Below are 19,883 nucleotides of genomic sequence, written 5' to 3' on the forward strand. Positions count from 1 at the left end.
CCGAAAGCCTCCGCCCCCACCCTCCACCCCGCGTGCGCTTCCCCCAGAGGCGGTTTGGGCGCCTCCAGGGCCTCCCCATCAGCGGCCTGGGCACTGGGGGCCCTGCTCGGCCACCCGGCAAGTCGCTGCTCAGCCGGGGGGCTGGGGGTTCCCCGCCGCCATCCACCAGGGGGCAGCCCGGCCCTGCCGACCGCCTGGCCCTGCAGGAGGCTCCTCCACGGGCTGCGGAGCTAGAGCCGCTGCCCTCCAAGCAGATGCCCGGTGGACGCCGGCCTGGACGTCAGGCGGGGACCGGCAGAGTGCGAGGGGCCGGCGGCTTCGTCCCCCCGGCGCTTTGCAGGTGAACGGGGGTCCTTCCGCAGGGTTCAGACCGTCTGCCCGCGTCCCCGCTGCTCAGCGATGGCCCAGCCTCTCAGGGCCGTGCACTCAGACGAGCTGCCCGCGCGACCCAGGCCCTGAGCAGCACCGGACACGCAGCCCCGCGGTCGGGAAGCGCTGCCCCACCCACGGTCGCAGCCATGACCGTGTCCTGAGGGCCCCGGGAGGACACCCAGGCCCTGAATCCCCGCGTCCCAAACAGCTTCCCGACGGTGTGGACACGGGCTGCCAGCTCTCAGCGCGCGCCTCTCCGTGCTGTGGGGATGTCTCCTGCACCTGACCTCTAACCTGTGACCTCTGGGCGTGAAGGGTCACCTGGGAGAGATGGAGCCGCCAGAGGGAGCTGGCATGTCTCCCATGAGGGTACAGCCGTCCCCAAGCTTTCACTAGGCAAATAGCTTTCTCTATTTTTTAACTTTATTGCAAAATACACGTAACATAAAATTTACCATCTCATCCATTTATAAGTGCACAGCTCGGTGGCATTAAGCACATTCGCACTGTTGTGCAGCCATCACCACCATCATTTCCAGAACTTTCTCTTTTTCCCAAACTGAAGCTCTGTCCCCATTACACACTCACTCCCCACCCCTCCCCCGGCCCCCGGCCCCCACCCTCCTGCTTTCTGTCTCTATGGATCTCCTCCAGGGACCTCATTCGACTTGCATGGCTTCGTGTCCTCTAGGTCCATCCACGTTGGAGCAGGTGTCAGGACCTCCTTCCTTTTTTTTTTTTTTTTTTTTTTTGGTTTTTTTTTTTGCGGTAGGCGGGCCTCTCTCACTGTCGTGGCCTCTCCCGTTGCGGAGCACAGGCTCCGGACGCGCAGGCTCAGCGGCCATGGCTCACGGGCCCAGCCGCTCCGCGGCATGTGGGATCCTCCCGGGCCGGGGCACGAACCCGTGTCCCCTGCATCGGCAGGCGGACTCCCAACCACTGCACCACCAGGGAAGCCCCTCCTTCCTTTTTAAGGCTGGCTCCTGCTCTGCCGTGTGGATGTTCCTTCCACGCTGCATCCGGCTGCTTGTCCATTGATAGACACTCGGTTTGTCTCCACCTCTTGGCGTCTGTGAGACGCTACTGTGAGCGCCATCCTGCTCCCAATTCTGGGAACAGCGCAACTGCTGGGTCACATGGTGATTCTATTTTTAACTTTCTGAGGAACCTCCACACCATTTTCCATTTTCCATTCCCACCGGCAGCGCACCAGCGTTCTAATTTCTCCACATTCTCCCCCAACGCTTGTGTTTTCTGGGGGTTTTTTGTTTTTTGTTTGTTTGTTTATTTATTTATTTTTGGCTGCGTTGGGTCTTCGTTGCTGTGCGCGGGCTTTCTCTAGTTGCGGTGAGCGGAGGCTACTCTTTGTTGCGGTGCGCGGGCTTCTCATTGCGGTGGCTTCTCGTTGCAGAGCACGGGCTCTAGGTGCGCGGGCTTCAGTAGTTGCGGCTTGTGGACTCTAAAGTGCAGGCTCAGTAGTTGTGGCGCACGGGCTTAGTTGCTCCGCTGCGTGTGGGATCTTCCTGGACTTCCAGGGCTCGAACCCGTGTCCCCTGCGTTGGCAGGTGGATTAACCACTGCACCGCCAGGGAAGTCCCATGTTTTCTGCTTTTTAAATAACCACGGTGTCAGTGAAGTGATTAAGAGACAGGCACCAGGCAGCCCCTCGGAGAGCAGCGTCCTCCGGGGCCTCCTCCGTGGAGCCTGGGGATGGATCGTGGGCTGTGGAGGCGAGCACGCACCTGGCCAAGGGGACAGAGGGCTGCTCTCCGGTGAGCCTCAGCCTCCGTGCACATGGGACGTTCCTACCTGTGCGGCAGTGCCGTGGTGCCGCCAGCAGCCGCGCTTCCGCCCGTCCCGGGGCACCTCCGTGTGCGTTGGCTGCGTTCCTTGTGTTGGCGTTTCTCTGCGTTTCCCGAGGGGAGGCCTGCTGGGCGGCCACCTGCTCTCCGCACAGAGCAGGTGGCCGGCCTCGTGCGCATTTCACCTGCTGGTGGCTCCCAGACTCCCTCTCCTCACCTGTGCATCTGTAGGAATGCCAGGGGCTCCGTGTCCCTGTACCGCTGTCCTGGCCGGGAGGTCACAGTCCAGGAATGGGCGCCTGACCGTGAGAAGCATCTGGGCCACTGGAGCGTCGTGGGAGGAGGGCGTGGGCTGCGAGCGCTGCCCCGCGTTCCCGGTGGGGTTCTACGCAGACGGATGTCAGGACCCGGCCTGTGAAGGCAGCTTGTATTTGCATCAGCAGATCTTGTCACACTTTGAAATCCAAGGAACTTATGGCCAGGATCGTGGAGGTCAAAGACACCTTAGGGACCCTGCTGCTAGTTGGGAAGTGAGGGCCACTGTGTCCGCAGAGAATGATGGGCAGGGGCCACCAACACTCTGGCCCGTGTGGCCACTGCTGCCCCAGCAGGCCACCCCAAAGGCTGGAGACCCCGGCCCCCTGCAGCCACAGGCCCAGGCAGGTGACCTGGGGCCACACCCCTCCCTGGTCTAGGAGCCGTGGCCTCAGGAAAGTCCTCACCTGCTCCAGGAGGGAGTCTGGCGACAGTGGGAAGTCGCCTCCTCCAGGCTGGATGCCATCCAAGCAGATGCTGTGGAGAGCCGGGCCCTGGCCCCTCCTGGTGTGGTCGGCCTAACCCCGGTGCCCTGGAGAGGACTGGAGGTGGGGAAGAGATGGATGAGCTGGGAAGGTGGGCTTCTGACTGGGGCGGAGATTCAGAGCGTGCCTGGGAGCGCCTGAAAACGCAACAGGGCAACGCAGCCGCAGAAGCAATTCCAGGAAAAGCACCGTCACTTTCCCCAGGAAAGAAAAATAGCATCAGTTAACTAGAAAGTGCTTCCGGAAATGAGAAGAGTCAAGTGTGTATCTCTCACAATTTATTCAAACTCGTGTGTGGTGGGGAAGGCACCCAAGGAGCCCCTCGTCCCACCCCCGACTCCGTGCTCTGCAAAGAAAGGACCAGGGAAGGAGTTCTGAGCACACAGGTCCCCATCCTGGAGCTGAGAGGCCCTGGGGCTGCCTCAGCCACCGCCGGCCACGAGGTGCGCCCCACTCACCACGCGGGGCCTCTCCTGACAGGGACCCCGTCCCCCCCGAGCTTCGTGTGCGGCGTGGCCCGGCCGTCCTGGCATCTCCCTGCACTGCGCCAGCCGCACACAGGTCCTCACCTGGACGGGGAGGAGAAGGAAGAGCTGGCAGGCGCGTAAGACGCGTTAACACGTGTTTGTTCAGGCTCTGGTGCGTGTCAGCTGGCTGAGAAAAGGCAGGGTTTTCAAAAGCATGATTTGTAACATTAATTAGATTCTACGCTGTTGGATGAGTTACACTGCTGGAGTGTATCCTGTATCTGTCCTGGGAAAGTTCTGTGTTGCAGCCTGAGCTGGGGGGTGGGGGGGGGTCTCAGATTACGGGAGCGCGATTAAGCGGTCGGTCAACGCATGCATGGCGAGGACTGGGCAGCGACTTCGCGGGGAGCCTGACCCTGCTCACACCCGGCGGGCCGGGCCGGGCTTCGTGGTCTGATGGGCACGTTCACCGCCCGTCTGCTCTGCACGCTGCGGCCCGTGCGCCCGCGGGCCGTGCTCCACGGCTCTGTGCGCTGGCCCCGCCTGAGCCTGCTCCTGGCTCCCAGGCGACCCCGAGGCCCTGCCTTCCTTCTTCCCGAAAACCCACGCTGCACCTTCGCAGAGGGCCGAGGGGCCGGGCAGGGCGCGCAGAGACGTGGACTTCGACACAGTCGAGGGCCCCAGTGGCCATCGTGCTGTTTGGAGAGTAGCCCGCGCTCATTCGAGCCCTAGTTGTCCCCATGGAGCCCTGCCCTGGGAAGCTCGTGCCCCCGAGCAGACGGACAGACAGACAAGACGGGACCCCGACTGAGAGGGAAGGGAGAGGCCGCTGGGAGGGGCCCGCGGAGCGCCACAGAGCTCGGCCCTCTTTGCGGGAGCACTCGGAGTCACGTGATGGAGAGGCTCGGACAGAGGCCGAGGCCGTGCCGTGGGGGCAGGCAGGCGTGCGCACTGAGCTCCCGCCCCCGCCCCGTGGCTGCAATCCCCGTCTCCCACCTGCCCCTGGGCGTCCAGCCCCGTCCTCCCCGCAGGGGCGGTGACCCCAGCACCACTGCCCAGGACAGGGATGCGGCCCGCGCCCGTGCGGGCGGGCAGCACGCTGGCCCCGGGCACAGAGCGGGCGCAGCTCCTGCCGGGGGCAGTGTGCGGCGGAGGCAGCCGGGCCCCGCAGGAGGGTGTCGGTCTCTGGAGGCGACCACCCTGCCCCGGGGCCACCGGCCCACTGCCCAGGCACCCCAGCACAGAGCCTCAGAAGAGGGCATGAACCTCTAGGCAAAAGGGCTTGGGGGGCGGGGCGGGGCGATGAGCTCATTTGGCTCCTGAGAGGCCGCGTTCGATTGGCCGTGAGACCTGCTTCCCGAGTTGAAACCGGGCCCTTCTCAGGCCTGGGGATGGCGTCGTGAGGGAAGCAAAGGGTTCCAGCGACTCGTTCACCTATGAACAGCGCCGCTGCCCCCAGCAGACCCACCACTGGGGGGCTCAAGCTGGGAAAAGCTCTGACATCGATTTGCTCTACACAGCTTGGGGGTGGGGGGCGGCTACCCTGCCCCCCAGGGCTGTCCCCAGCCTGACTCAGGGACAGCGGCCCAGCTCGGCCAGGACCTTCCTGCTCTGCGCCCCCCCAGTCGCACCCATCGCGGTCGCTGAGCACTGCTGCCTCCACCACGACAGACGACAGACGCAGGTGCACACGCCCGCGGGCATGCTCACCTGTGGCCAGGACCCCTTCCTGGGGGCAGGCATCAAGGCCAGCAGATGCTGCTGCTTGGAGGCCGCACTGGCTCCAGGGATGGGCAGCTAGTGACTCCGGGGCTCCCCAGCCCCAGCCCAGGACGGCAGCACGGGCCCACTGGCTTGGCTGCGGTCCCCACCCCGGCATGATACCCGGGGCCTCGCCCCCTCTTTGGCCTGGCACGCTGCCTGCAGACGTGAGCCGCGTCTTAGGGGACGTCGCTAGACCGTCTGCGGTGTCAGCCGTGCTGGCACCGAGCTTTCCGGGAACGCAGCCCAAGTGTGGGTCCAGAGGGCTCAGCTCTCTGGGCCTGGGGGCTGGAGGGAAGAGGCTGCCCTGCGGCTCCGGGCCCCCCGTGGGGGGCACAGCCACGCCTCTGCCCAACTGCCACCCGCAGCTGGCAGCCGCGAGCTGTTGCCTTGCCGCTACTGCCAGGCACCCACCAGGGCGCCACGGCTGTCTGGTGCCCCTGCTGGAGGGGGAGCCACGGCCAGGCCCCTTCCCTGTCACCTTGTGATGTGAGCGCAGTGACCGTGTGTTCCAAACAGCCGTGGAACCTGTTCCCCCAGATCTTGGGGTGTCTGAGCTCTTCAGGGGCCGTCCCCACAGGCCCCACCTGCCAGGCGGCCCCTCCCGAGGGCCTGAGAGGCTCCCGCCAACCGGAGCCGGGCCCCAGCTGCTGGGTGGCCTCGGGCCACTCGGAGGGCTGGGCAGGAAAGCAGGAGCCCGATCAACTGCTGCCAAAGAGTTAATAGAACCAAAACGTGCCTTTGGCTAATTCTTCTTCCAATAGGAGTCATTCACGGTTGAATAAAATACCATTAAGATCTTGAACTTTTCCACGAAAACAATTTTCCTGCTCTTTTCCACCATTCTTCCGCTCTGTCGTGTGTATCGTTTACAAAGCAGGCTTATGAGGGGGGTGGCAGAGTTGGGGTGTGCAGCGAGTTGGCACTGCCCCCAGGGGGCGGCTGTGTGGCTTCACAGTGTGATTTTAATTGGCCTTTTTAGTATCAAGGAGCGTGTCGGAACGCTCAGCACCTCGACCCCGCAAGCCTCCGCTCGCTCGCCTGCACAGTCGGCCTCCCGTGACTCTCTGCACAAATGCAGTCTCTTTGTGTTAAAAGGGTTTTGTGCTAAAAAGTGTGCCCTCTGGAGCCCTATTTTCTTTGCATTTTGTATTCGGGCCATTGTCTCCAAACTTCCTGGCTTCTTGAAATTCAAAGGGCAGTGCCTTCTGCAGAGCAAACTGGTTTCCTGGCAGCCGGTGGTCCCCAGGGGCCTTCGGAGCCTGTGGGGCCGCCGGGCTGTGCGGCAGGCAGACCAGCCCGTCTGAGCCCATGGTTCTCTCCGCAGGGACGGTGGCACGGTGACGTGGTCAGTGGACGGGGCAACGGGGCCCACTGCTCCGGGGGCATCTACCGAGGGGTGTGGACCAACGGTCACCCCGTGGGTAGGTGACCCCCGCCTTGCCGCTGGCCCCGTGGGGTCCTCTTGTGGGGTCACGTCTGGGTCTGGCCGTGTCCTTTCTCGGGTGGCCCTGGGCAGTCTCGCGGGAGGTGTGGACCAAGCGGGGCTGGATGGAGTGGAACCTAGAATCCCCTCTTGGGAGAAACATGCTCTGCTGTGGTTTCACGGGGCTCGTGACATGCAGAGGCCCCCGTCAGACCCTGGACCCAAGTGGTCCTGCTTCAAGCCGGGCTCCCAGCCTCGGGGTCTCCCACTCACGGGGCTCTGGGCGTCTGGCCCCCCTGCACAGCCTCCATCCAGCCCCCCACCCTGAGCTCTGCGCACTGCAGTGTGCGCACAGGCGGCCCGTGGCCTGCAGGGTCCTCTGCTGGTGCCTCACCCTCCCCGTGTTGCCCCCGGGCATGGGGGCTCCTGTTAGACTCCAGGGACTCGCCTCACCAATCAGAGCCTTGGTGCCAGGTCCCCGGGTGCAGCCGCTCACTCAGAGCTGCGGGTGGACCCCGCTCGCCGGGCCAGCTCCCGGGCAGGCGGCCGCAGCCTCGTCCAGCACACATCAGGTCGCTGACTCAGACGCACGCGGTGCGGGGCCCGGGTCCGAGCAGTGGGTGGGAGGCCATGCGGGAACGTGCCCCGGGTGCTCTGGGCACTGCTGGGCCGTCACCTCAGCTCTGCCGTCCCCCTACCGTGATCAGGTCCGTTCTGAGACGACCCACTTCAGATCACTGTAGCCGGCCCTCAGGACGGGGTTAAGGTCACGGCGTCAGTGACGGTCCCCCAGCCCTGACAGCTGTGCCATCCCTGCGCCCCCGACCCCCGCAGCGCCCCTCAGGGGCACGGCAGGCCTGAGCGGCTGCACGGGGCGTGCGGGATGCGGGATGCAGGCCCGGGGCACTCACTGCCCGGACCCCACGGCAGGCGCGCTCTCTGCTCTCCCCAGCACGAGCCACAGGGATCGTGATTTGGGGTCCGGAGGTGGTGGACGTGGCCCAGGGATCTTCCTTCACGTTGACCATTCAGCTGCAGCGGGACGATGGGGAAGCTGCCACGAGTAAGTGTCTCCAGGACGGCGGCCCAGCTTTTCAGGAGGATAAGCAGGTGCCGGGTTCTGAAGGAGCAAAAACGCAGGCAAGATGCCACAGGTGGCTTCTGGCCTCCCAGCTGCGCCCACGTCCCCCTGTTCCCAGGTCCTCGCTGCCGGAGCCTCGGGAGGCGGCCGTGCGGTGCACGTGCGTGTGAGCTCGTGGGCTCTGTGTGTGCATCAGTGTGTGTGTGCGTGAGCACACAGGCGTTCCTCCCGGCGGTCACACACTCAGAGTCAGAGGACAGAGGAGGCCGCGTGGGCGCTGGGCCAGCCGCTCAGCCCGGCAAGGGGAGGGTTTCTCAGGCTCCTCGTGGGGTAACCAAGGTGGACGGACGCCCATCCGTCTGGGCTGCGTTTAGATGCGCAGTCGGCCCTGCGTGAGCAGAGCAGACCCAGAGGGACGGGGCGGGACCACCGGAGACAGACGTTCCTGTACGGTGGTCCAGCTCGGTTCCACGGCTCTGCGTAGGAAGCACGACGTGCAGCATAAATCAAGTATATTTAGTCACAATTGCCTTCTTTTAACAACTTTATTGCGGCATCATTTACATACCATAAAATTCATCTATATTCAGTGATTTAATGATTCTTAGTACACTTGCAGAGTTGGGCAACCCTCGCTACACCAATTCCATTTCAGAACATTTCCTCCACCCCAGAAAGAGCCCTCATTCCTGCCCTGTTCCCACCCCGCCCCCAGGCGCCACAAATGCCCTTCCTGGACACTGAGCGTGGATGGGGTCTCACCTGCGGGCGCGCCCTGCTTCTCACTCCCGCCGGCGCGCAGCCGCTCTCCTCCTTGTGGACCGCTGGCCTCCCATCCTGCCCGCCCAGCACTTTGCTCGCCTGCGTCCGTGGGCGACAGTGCAGTCCTTGGCACTTGGCTGCTGTGAACATTCACGTGCAGGTTTTTGTGTCAACATGTTTCATTTCTCTCAGGTATATATTTATGAGTAGAATTGTTGGGTCAATTGTTGGGTAGGTTTGTGTTTAAATTTTTCAAGAAACGGCCAAACTCTTTTCCAAAGTGGCTGCACCATTTTACCATCCCGTTAGCAATGTACGAAGGTTCTGATTTCTCCACGTCCTCGCCAGGGAGTAGCCGTCCTGAGGATGTCAGGTGGCATCTTCTCATGGATTTTTGTTTTCTTTGTTTTTTTTTTTTTTGGTTGTTTTTTGTTTTTGTTTTTTTTTTTTTTAATTTTTTGGCCTCACTGCGCGGCATGTGGGATCCTAGTTCCCCGACCGGGGATCGAACCTGCGCCCCCTGCAACGAAAGCACAGAGTCTTAACCCCTGGACCGCCAGAGAAGTCCCTCCTCATGGTTTTGATTTGCGTTTCCCTAAAACTAACGATGTTGAGCAGTTTCTCGTGTGCTCATTGGCCATTTGTACGTCTTCTACAGAGAAATGTTTATTCATATATTTCACCCTTTTTTTTGATTGGGTTGTTTGTCTTAGTTTTTAGTTATACAAGTTCTTTATGTATTGTGGATACAAGTCCTTTAGCAGATAGATATTTGCAGATATTTTCCTTCAGTTTGTGGCTTATCTTTTTTTTTTTTTTTTTTTTTTGGCGGTACGCGGTCCTCTCACTGTCGTGGCCTCTCCCGTTGCGGAGCACAGGCTCCGGACGCGCAGGCTCAGCGGCCGTGGCTCACGGGCCCAGCCGCTCCGCGGCCTGTGGGATCCTCCCGGACCGGGGCACGAACCCGCGTCCCCTGCATCGGCAGGCGGACTCTCAACCGCTGCGCCACCAGGGAAGCCCTGTGGCTTATCTTTTAATCTTCTTAATGTTGTCTTTTGAAGGGAGGGCACAATTAAAAAAATTTTTTTTAAATTTATTTTATTTATTTATTTTTGGCTGCTTTGGGTCTTTGTTGCTGCTCACAGGCCTTTCTCTAGTTGCGGCGAGAGGAGGCCACCCCTCATTGTGGTGCGCAGGCTCCTCATTGCAGTGGCTTCTCTCGCAGAGCGTGGGCTCTAGGCGCACGGGCTTCAGTAGTTGTGGCACGCAGGCTCAGTAGTTGTGGCTTGCGGGTTCTAGAGCGCAGGCTCCGTAGTCGTGGCACACGGGCTTAGTTGCTTCACAGCACGTGGGATCTTCCCAGACCAGGGCTCGAACCTGTGTCCCCTGCGTTGGCAGGTGGATTCTTAACCACTGCGCCACCAGGGAAGTCCCATTAATTCCTATTTTGATCTCATTATTTCCTTGCTTCTGCTTAGTTTGGATTTAATTTGCTCTCCTTTTTTAGTTTCCTAAGGTGGAAAGTTTCTAACGTTATTTCAGACCTTTCTTTTCGAATATAGAAGTTTATTGCTGTAAATTTCCCCCTTCATACTGCTTTAGCTGCGTCCTACAAATTTTGATATGGTGTGCTTTCATTTTCATTCAATTCAAAATGTGTCCTGATTCTCCTTTTGAGTTCTTTCTGGACCCAAGAGTTATTTAGAAGTGTGTTGTTTCATTTCCAAGTGTTTGGGAATTTTCCAGAGATCCTTCTGTTATGGATTCTAACTTAATTCCACGTGGTTAGAGTCATACTTTGTATGTCTTGAATTCTTTTAAATTTTTTGAGACTTGTTTTATGGCTCAGAATATGGCTCAGAAGAGTGTGAATTCTGCTTCTGAGTGGAATTGGGTGGCATATTCTATAAATGTCAACCAGGTGAATTTTGTTGACACTGCTGCCGAGCTTGCTACATCCTTGGTGATTTTCTGTCAGCTTGTTCCATCAGTTATTGACAGTGGTATGTTGAAATCTCTGATCATACTTGTGTTTTTGTCTATTTCTGCTTTCATTTCTATCAGTTTTAGCTTCATGTATTTTGAAGCTCTATTATTAGAAGCATAAACATTTAGGATTTTTATGTCGTTTAATTAACTGACTTCTACAATCCCAATCTTTCTGCTATCGTTTTAGTACGTTTTACATTCGTGTATCTAATAAACTTTATGATGCATTGTTATTATTTTTGTTTAAACAGTCATTTATCTTTTAAAGAGTATTTAACAAACAGAAAAGGAAGTCTCACCTGTTCGTCTCATCTGCTGAGTTACCATTTCTGGTCCTCATTCCTTCCCATGGATCCAGATTTCCATCTGCTACCATTTTCCTTCTGCCCAAAGGACTTAACGTTTAACATTTCTCGTCATATGTGTCTGCTGGTGATGAATTCTCTCAGCTTTCGTACATCTTGATTTTGCTTTCCTTTTTGATAGACATTGTTCCTGCATACAGGATTCTGGCTCATCTTCCAGGTGAGCTTTGTGGTGTCACCTTGTCTGCGTTGTTTTCCCTGAGAGATCTGCTTTCATGTCCCTGTACAAACGTCCTTTTCCTCTGGCTGTTTTTCAGGTTTTCTCTTTTTCACTGGTTTGAATAATTTGATTGCGATGCAACATGGTGTAGTTGTCTTCATGGTTCTTGTGCTTGGAATCTGTTGAGCTTCTTGGATCTGTGGGTTTATCATTTTCATCAAATTTGGGTATTTTCCAGCCATTATTTCTTCTGATAATTTTTCTGTGGTAGCCTCTGCCCCCACTTTGGGGACCCCAATTTTCCATGTATCAGGCTGCCCCCCCGTCCATGGATTCTCTTTCCCACCCTCCCTCCCTTCCTTTTTTTCTTTTTTCTCTCAGTGTCTCATTCTGGATCATTTCCACAGCTGTGTTTTCAAGTTCATGAATCTTTTTCTCTGCAGTATCTAATCTATCGTTGATCACATCCGGTGTGTTTTTTCATCTCATGGTTTTCACCTCTAGAATCAACTTTGTTCTTTTTTATTTTTATTTATTTATTTATTTATTCATTTTTTTGGCCGTGTGGCATGCGGGATGTTAGTTCCCCCACCAGGGATCGAACCTGCGTCCCCCTGCGGTGGAAGCACGGAGTCCTAACCGCTGGACCGCCAGGGAAGCCCCAACTTTGTTCTCTTTTATATCTTCTGTGTCTCTACTTAACTTTTGAACACACTAATACAGTTATAATAATAACTTTCAAAAACGTCCTTTTCGGGACTTCCCTGGTGGCGCAGTGGTTAAGAATCCGCCTGCCAGTGCAGGGGACATGGGTTCGAGCCCTGGTCTGGGAAGATCGCACATGCTGCAGAGCAACTAAGCCCATACGCCACAACTACTGAGCCTGCGCTCTAGAGCCCGCGAGCCACAACTACTGAGCCCACGTGCCACAACTACTGAAGCCCGCGCGCCTAGAGCCCGTGCTCTGCAACAAGAGAAGCCACCGCAATGAGAAGCCCGCGCACCACAACAAAGAGCAGCCCCCGCTCGCCGCAACTAGAGAAAGCCCGCGCGCAGCAACGAAGACCCAACGCAGCCAACAATAAATAAATAAATTAATTCAAAAGAAAAGAAAGAAAAAACCTACTTAAAAAAAAAAAAAAGATGTCCTTTTCCACTGTGTCAGTTCTGGGTCGGTTTGCTTGAGTTTCCTCCTTGTTATGGGCCATACTTTCCTGCCTTCTCTGCCTGGTAATCTTTGATTGGATGTCGGACCTTGTGAATTTTTAATTAATTCAAAAGAAAAGAAAGAAAAAACCTACTTAAAAAAAAAAAAAAAAGATGTCCTTTTCCACTGTGTCAGTTCTGGGTCGGTTTGCTTGAGTTTCCTCCTTGTTATGGGCCATACTTTCCTGCCTTCTCTGCCTGGTAATCTTTGATTGGATGTCGGACCTTGTGAATTTTACCTTGGGGGCTAGAGACACCTGTGTCCCTGTAAACATTCTTGAGCTTTGTTCTGGGGCACAGTTAAGTTGCTTGGAGACAGTTTAATCCTCTCGGATCTTGGTTTTAGGATTTGTTGGGTCTGGAGGGGGCCTCAGTCTAAGACCAGTCACCGCCCCATTACTGAGAATTCTGCTCAACGTGCCCTGACTTCTGAGTTCTCCAGCCTGGCCGACAGGACGAGCAGGCCTCCCATCCTGCTGGGGCCTCTCGTTCTCCCCTCACTCATGCTCTGATCTGTGCTGCACTGACCCTGAGGTCCCCCTCTGCTCCGCTCCTGCGTGGGCCTGTCTGCCAGCCTCTACCCGACCCCCTCTGTACCAGCCCCGCACGTCCTCTCAGGGCAGGAACTGGGCAACTGTGGAGTCCATCGTGTGTTTCCCATCCTTCAGGAACCACTGTCCTTGCCTGATGTCCAAGGTCTTGAAAACCACAGTCTCATTCAGTTTCGTCTGCTCTTCGACTGCTTCGAGTAGGAGGGTCCGTGGGTCCCAGTTACGCCCTCTGGACCAGAACCGGAGGCCGATCAAACCACAGTTGTCTCTACACTTGGCTCCTTTTCTCCCCGAGTCCACGACGTTCTGGTGTTTGCCCTGCGTGTCTCCTTCTCCGATCTCAGCAACTCGAGGCTGCACAGGGCCCTCGCTGGCACCGGCCAGTGCTTGTCGTTGGCCCCGAGCTCCTGAGTGCGTGTGACCGGGCCCGTGCTGGGCGCCTCGGGGATGTAGGCGAGTGGGTGGAGCCCATCCCCCAGGCCGAGGTGGGAGATGGGTGGCCGTGTGCTCAGTCGGTCCCCCACGGCCCTGAGCCTGTAGCCGGTGAAGCCCTGAAGCCGGCCAGCAAGGAGAGGCCCGGCCAGCAAGGAGAGGCCCTCCCAGAACGTAGGGACCGGTCAGAGCCAGAGGCACAGAGGTGCCCTGCGGCCCGGAACTGGACTCGGGGTCGGGACTCCCAGGACGGGGTGGAGCGGGTAGGCGGAGGGTGGACAGTCGGCCGAGGGCCGAGCGGAGCGGAGGGACCAGGAGGGTGAGTGGAGGGCGAGGCGACCGTGCTCTCGGCCCCTGGCAGCGCCCTGCTCCTCCTGGGCCCTCTGCTCAGGCATCTCTCACGGAGGCCGGGCTGGGGGGCTGGGGGGACCCAGGTGCTGCCGCCCCGCCCCCGCGGCCCTCGGCCGCCTCTCTCGCTCCTTCGGGAAGGAGAGGACGGCCGGGTGGTGGAGATCTCCGCGGGCATCCGATACGTGCAGCTCCCAGCCTACTCGGAGGTCAGCTTTTTCAAAGTGGACGATGGTCACAGAGAGACACCCATCCAGACCCCATTGTAAGGGTGACCCCGCGCGACGCCCATGAGGGTGGGGAGGGGTCCCTCCCCGACTCTGCTCCCCCGAGCCCCTCCCGCACCCCTCCCGCTCCCGCCAGGACACTGCGGGCGCTGGGGTCACGACGCGCTCTGTCTGGCGGAGGGGGAACCAAGGCACCTTCTGACTGTGGGGTCCGGGCAGGGAGGGGGTTCCAGGCAGAGGGCAGGGAGGCAGGGAGGCCAGGGCTGCAGTGAGACACCCTGCCTGCACCCCCCTTCCTTCCCACCACCCTGGTCTCCGAGCAGTCACCTCAGCCCTTTCTCCTACCTGGACCGGCCCCTGGATCCCCGTGTCCCCGCAGCCAGGTGTCACCCGGCCCCATGTCGAGCAGAGCCCAGCCCTGTCCTTCCCTCCACAGCGGGTTCCAGTGCATCTCCTACCCTCTGTCCGGCCCCAAGTCCAGGGGCCTGGAGCCCAGAGCTGCTCTGGAAAGTGCCGGTGCCTACTCCCCACTCCCCGAGGGAGACCCCTGCGCCCTGCCCGGTGAGTGGGGTTAACCAGGGGGTCAGCGGTGGGCAGCACAAGCTCAGGGGTGCATGGGGTGACAGCGGTGCCCCCGAACCTGGGCAGGAGGAAGTGTAGTTGATCCCTGAGAACAGTGGACCTGGGAGACACGGGACGTCCCGGGAAGACATCCCAGACAGCTCCGAGGGGCGGTCACCGGGGCGATGGGTTAAAAGGCAGGCTGGGGGCTGCCAACCTGGCGTCCAGGCTGCTGGACGTGCTCGCCGTGCAGACCCAGGGCCCCCGGTGGGGCAGGGGCGGGGTGGGCTGGGATGAGTGGTCCGGGCCGCTGCACCGCTGTCCTGGGCTGTCCGCGTGCACGGCCCTCGTTGCCGTGAACGCAGAGTGAAGTCGGTTTGTTCGTCCCCTGTGAGCCTGGCAGGGGGTGAGGCCCCCGGGCCGCTGGTCTCAGGGCTATTTCTGTTCAGGGCTGTCCCTGGAGGGTGGCAAACCCACCAAGGCCGCTGCCAGCAGGAGGCCTGTGTCGGCCTGGACAGGACACCGCGTAGGAGCCCTCCCCCAGGCCCCCCAGGTCACCCCCGGCTCTGTGGGGACCTTGCGGGCCTGACGGTCACACGTGTTCACCTGGTTTTCCGACCGATTCCACCCTTCCTGGAGCACAGGGCGACAGCATCTCTGTGTGCGCTTGGCTCCCGGTTCTTCATGGAGATGTGGCTCCGGTGTCGGGCAGAGCCCGCGCCCCCCAGGCCCGGGCAGGGGAGACCTGCCTCCGTGGAGTGTGGGCCTAGCTTCGCCACGGGTCTTTTCTGGAATTACTCCCGGAAGCTGGTGCTGGAGCTCGGGCTGAGTTGGTTTAATCGCTACAGCTCATGCTCAGGGATCGAATCCTCCCGCAAAGCCAGGGCTCGCGTCCTCGGGGAGAGAGGGCATGTGAGTTAACAGAGGGCGCGTCCCAGCCGAGCATCAGCTGATCAGCTGCCGGGGGTCCCACCTGGTCCCCGGGGCCCTCGACGCTTCTGGGAGGGCTGCTCGGTGATTGGGGCCGGGGTCCCTGCCGGGCAGACTCACACACACTTCGGTTTAGGGCCCTCACGCTCTCCTCAGCCTCTTTTTTTAATTTTTAAATAAATTGTTTATTTATTTATTTTTGGCCGCGCCGGGTCTTCGTCGCGGTGCGCGGGCTTCTCGTTGCGGTGGCTTCTCTTGTTGCGGAGCACGGGCTCTAGGCACACAGGCTTCAGTAGTTGTGGCACGCGGGCTCAGTAGCTGTGGCTCGCGGGCTCTAGAGCGCAGGCTCCGTAGCTGTGGCGCACGGGCCTAGCTGCTCCGCCGCACGTGGGATCTTCCCGGACCAGGGCTCGAACCCGTGTCCCCTGCATTGACGGGCGGATTCGTAACCACTGCGCCACCGGGGAAGCCCCTCTCCTCAGCCTCTTGAAGGGGCCCCCATCCCTCCAGTTAGGATTCCAGCCCTGGGCGCGGCCAGGTGGACGCGGGGCACAGATTTGCTGTGTCCGGGGCCCGAGCCAGACAGGGTGGCCGTGCGGCGCCGAACCCGTGTCCCCTGCCTTGACGGGCGGATTCGTAACCACTGCGCCACCGGGGAAGCCCCTCTCCTCAGCCTCTTGAAGGGGCCCCCATCCCTCCAGTTAGGATTCCAGCCCTGGGCGCGGCCAGGTGGACGCGGGGCACAGATTTGCTGTGTCCGGGGCCCGAGCCAGACAGGGTGGCCGTGCGGCGCTGAGATGAGGCACGTCCAGACTGAGCCCCGGGTGCCTCCCTCACGGGGCAGGCAGGGCCAGCCTGGCCAGAGAGCCCCTCTCTGCTTCCGCCTCAGTTTATGGAAGCAAAATCAGCTGCACGGTCGTCGGGGAATGCGCTCGTATTTCTGTGTAAAAGCGCTCGCTGGGCGCCAGGGCCTCCGCTGGGGGGGCTTTCGGAGCCGCCAGCAGGTCTCGGTGGGACGCGAGCCCCGCGTGGGCGAGTGCGGGCCTGCGGGCCGGGCTCAGCGCGGCTGGGGCGCCGGCACCGAGCTGGAGAAAGTGCCCACAGGGAAGCCGAGGGGCACAGACCCGCTGGGCTCCGGCCGCCGCCCTTCCGCGTTCGGCGCCGAGTCGGAGGGCCCTGGGTCCCCGGCAGGAGCGTCTGGGGACCGGCCGCAGGGTCGCCGTCATTTTCCGGCTGACCCTCCCTGGGCTTCAGTTTGCTCTGGTGCCAGATGAGGTGGGCACGGCGTCCGCCTCCAGGACGGCTGACCGAGCCCCTGCACCCCACTCCGTCCCCGTCACGCGTCTGACCGGAAAGTGCCCTCGAGAAGGGAGAGGGCCCACCGCCCAGAGGTCAGGGAGGCGGGCTCCCTTCTGCTTTTGCCCCTCTCCTAGCACTGATGCTTCCCGTCGTGCGAGTGGGTTCACGCAGGACCGTTTCCCGTGAAAGTCCCCCCGCCACGGACACGCGGCAGATGCGGCAGAGCATCTCCCCCACGACGACACGCGCCCTGTCCTCGAGCCCCTCGGACGTGTTGCACGGAGCCCGGGTCAGCCCAGGGTGGTGAACACGCTGCGTCTGTCTGTCCTCCGTCTGTCCTGTGGTGCACGCTCCAGCCCTGCCGTGAGGAGGTGAGCGGTCAGCCGCCAGTGAGGAAACGGCTTCAACTCGGGGGCCCCGCACCCCGTCAGCAGGAAGGCAGACCCCGGGCTGCAGGCCTGAGGGGCACCCAGTCGGACTTGGGACCCTGGTGGGCAGAGCAAAGCCTCGAAGTGGCCAGAGGGGCACACGGGGTTGCTGGGCTAGGGAGGGAGCCAGCCTTTTCTTTCTTCTTTTTTAAATATTTATTTATTTATTTGGCTGCACAGGGTCTTAGTTGCGGCATGCAGGATCTTTAGTTCCGGCATGCAGGATCTAGTTCCCTGACCAGGGATCGAACCCTGGCCCCCTGTACTGGGGGCACAGAGTCTTAACCACTGGAACACCAGGGAAGTCGCAAGCCTTTTCTAATTCTAATACAATGGCTAATTCTATGACTATATGGGGATAGATATCTTTAACTTTTAAGTTTTCTTTATCCCTCATCCTAAAAGAAAGCAGAGTGCGGAGTTCTGGGGCAGGCCCACACGTACAGGGAACAAAAACCAGGAGCCCTTTCCTCATAAGAGTGAACTTCTGTGTTCTCAGAACCAGAGAGAGAAAGCCCGCCCCTCTCACGCTCACCCCAGCACGGCTGTGGCCCTTCCTCGCTTGGCTCTCGGCCCCAGACCTTCACCAAGGACCCGAGCCCTTTCTCCAGCCGGCGCAGGGCCCGGGGCTCTCGGGCGGCTGTCTCCGCCTGTGTGCTCACTTGCGCGAGGGCCGTGAGGGGCAGGACGCGGAGGCAGAAGGCGGCCCCTGCTGAGTCCGAGGGCAGGGGCGTCGCCGTGGGCCCTGGGAAGCCTGGGGAACGCGCCCTCGGGCCACCGGCCGCAGCCAGGCTCCCCACGCGGACAGGTCTCGAAGAGACCCAGAGGGTTTCAGGTCGAAAGATAGTTCAGCGCAAGTCCTGAGATAAACTTGGGCCAGGAAATCTCTGAGGTGACAGTTTCTACCGCAGCGAATTACAGGGACCCCCGCGCAGAGGAGTCCAGTGAAACGTCCGGCTTCCCTCTCGGCCCAGAGTCGCGGGCCCTACCGAATGGCTGCCATGACCGACACGTGCCACAGAGCCAGACACAGGACGGCTCTCGCCGAGGCCTTGTCACTGGGCCCCTTGCCCCCACCGGGCAGCTCCACTGTGCTCACCCGTCTCTCCAGCTGACTCTCAGGGCATGGAGCTCACACACGTGCCTGCTTCGTTTGGCTTCTTCCTGGGCAGACCACATGCTAACAGTGAGGCTTGGCTGCTTCTAACGACACAGTCGTGCCTTCAACTCCATCGACGTTTGCAGCTCACGTAAGTTCAGAGGCAGGGGTGACATCCTTCCTGGTTGCCAGAGACTCCCACTTCTGTCTCCTATTCTGCTACTCTGTGCACCACCTCGTGGTCCTCGAGGGTTGCACAGCACCAGGCATCATGCCCCTATTCCAGCTAGCAGGAAGCGGGAAGCATAAGGAGCGAGGGGCCCTTCGCTTCTAAGGAGCTTCCCGGGGGTATCGCTCCCACTGAAGCTCACACCTCGTTGGCCAGAGCTGGGTTACGTGACCACACCAGGCCATACGGAGACAAGCAACACAATTTGCCAGCTCGGACCAGGTTCTGCCATCAGAGAAGGAGGGGAGGATGGTCAACCAGCCACCTGCCAAGTGGTTTGGAAGCCCGAGTCAGAAACCGTGTCATCGTGCTGCGCCACCGGCCCCTGCTGGGCGCCAGCCGAGCAGGAAACAGCCTGCGGGCAAGGATCCCGGCCTCCTGCCGTCCCCGTGCCGGTGCCCCCCCACCCCACCCCCGTCTCCTTTCAGGAAGCAGGCCCCGTCCGTGACCCCTGCCCGCCCTGCGACCTCACCCCGCAGCCCCGCGACAGGACTGCAAGGTCGTGACGAGTGGGTTTGGTAAAACGGGCTGGTGGTGAAGATGCTGATTCTGTTAGGCCAACGGGGCGCGAGGGAGACGACCGTGGTCGTGCCGTGAGGGTGTCGCAGCCTCGGGAGCTAATGAGGCCCCCCCGGGAGTGGGCGGCCCGCCAGATGGGGCGGGCCGGCTGCGGCTGAGGGCCGGGGGTCCAGGGCGGCCGCCCCCCGGCCCTGCCCTGCCCTCCTGCCATGGGCTTCACTCGCCGACAGGAGGCAGCGCCCGGGCCCTGAGCCGGGGGCCCGGCCACGGGTCGGTCCAGCGGAACCTGGCAGGTGGCCCCCGCAGGCCTGCTCCTAGAGGTAGCGCTGGGTGTGGCAGGCAGCCGGCAGCGGGTGCCGGTGGGGAGCCCCTGCAAGTGGGGGAGGCCACCCCCACCCCCGCCGCTGGAGCACCACGTCGGGTTCAAACCTCGGAGCGCTGAGGGGTCTCCCGGAGGCTGGAGGTCGGGCTGCCCCAGGACAGGAGGGAGGGAAGGAGGCCCGGAGCAGAGCGTCGCGGCTGAGGCTGACTTGAAGTTAGAGCAGGGCCCGGTCGTCTTACCTTCTGAAGCAATTTTCCAGTTCCAGCCTGTTCTGAGACTCGGGCCGACAGCCCGGGGTGGGTGAGCAGGGACCCCCGGCAGCCGCTACAGGAGCTCGTCACCCCTGTGCCCCACGCTCCGCCCCCAGACTTGCCAGGACAGGAGTCACAGGTTCAGAGCCTTGGGTGCCTGGAGCCGAGGCCTGTGCACACAGGAGGGGCCCCCGGAAGTCACCCCCACCCGGGGGTCTCAGGTCCAGCCTGGCCCAGGCCTCCCGGCACCCACCCGGGCGCTCGGCCCTCAGCCCACCCCCCGCCGGGGCCAGGTTCTCCGGGACGGCAGGTCAGCATCTTCCCTCCCGCATCTGGTGGGCGACTAAGAAAGTGGACCCTCTAAAAGCTTGGCTTCGGGCTTCCCTGGTGGCGCAGCGGTTGCGCGTCCGCCTGCCGATGCAGGGGAACCGGGTTCGCGCCCGGGTCCGGGAGGATCCCACGTGCCGCGGAGCGGCTGGGCCCGTGAGCCGTGGCC

At 60.8% G+C, this 19,883-nt stretch overlaps 1 protein-coding gene across 1 annotated transcript in view; it reads left to right on the top strand.

The window, feature by feature from the left end:
• MORN1 (MORN repeat containing 1) overlaps positions 1-19,883 on the top strand; it is a 48,773-nt gene that overhangs the window by 6,986 nt on the left and 21,904 nt on the right. The window contains 5 exon segments of the mRNA XM_028484288.1: positions 6,530-6,626; positions 7,581-7,691; positions 13,664-13,787; positions 14,186-14,310; positions 16,729-16,910. Coding sequence (XP_028340089.1) covers positions 6,530-6,626; positions 7,581-7,691; positions 13,664-13,787; positions 14,186-14,310; positions 16,729-16,910 — 639 coding nt within the window.

The sequence above is a fragment of the Physeter macrocephalus genome, chromosome 3, assembly GCF_002837175.3.
Source record: "Physeter macrocephalus isolate SW-GA chromosome 3, ASM283717v5, whole genome shotgun sequence".
Lineage (NCBI taxonomy): Eukaryota > Metazoa > Chordata > Mammalia > Artiodactyla > Physeteridae > Physeter > Physeter macrocephalus.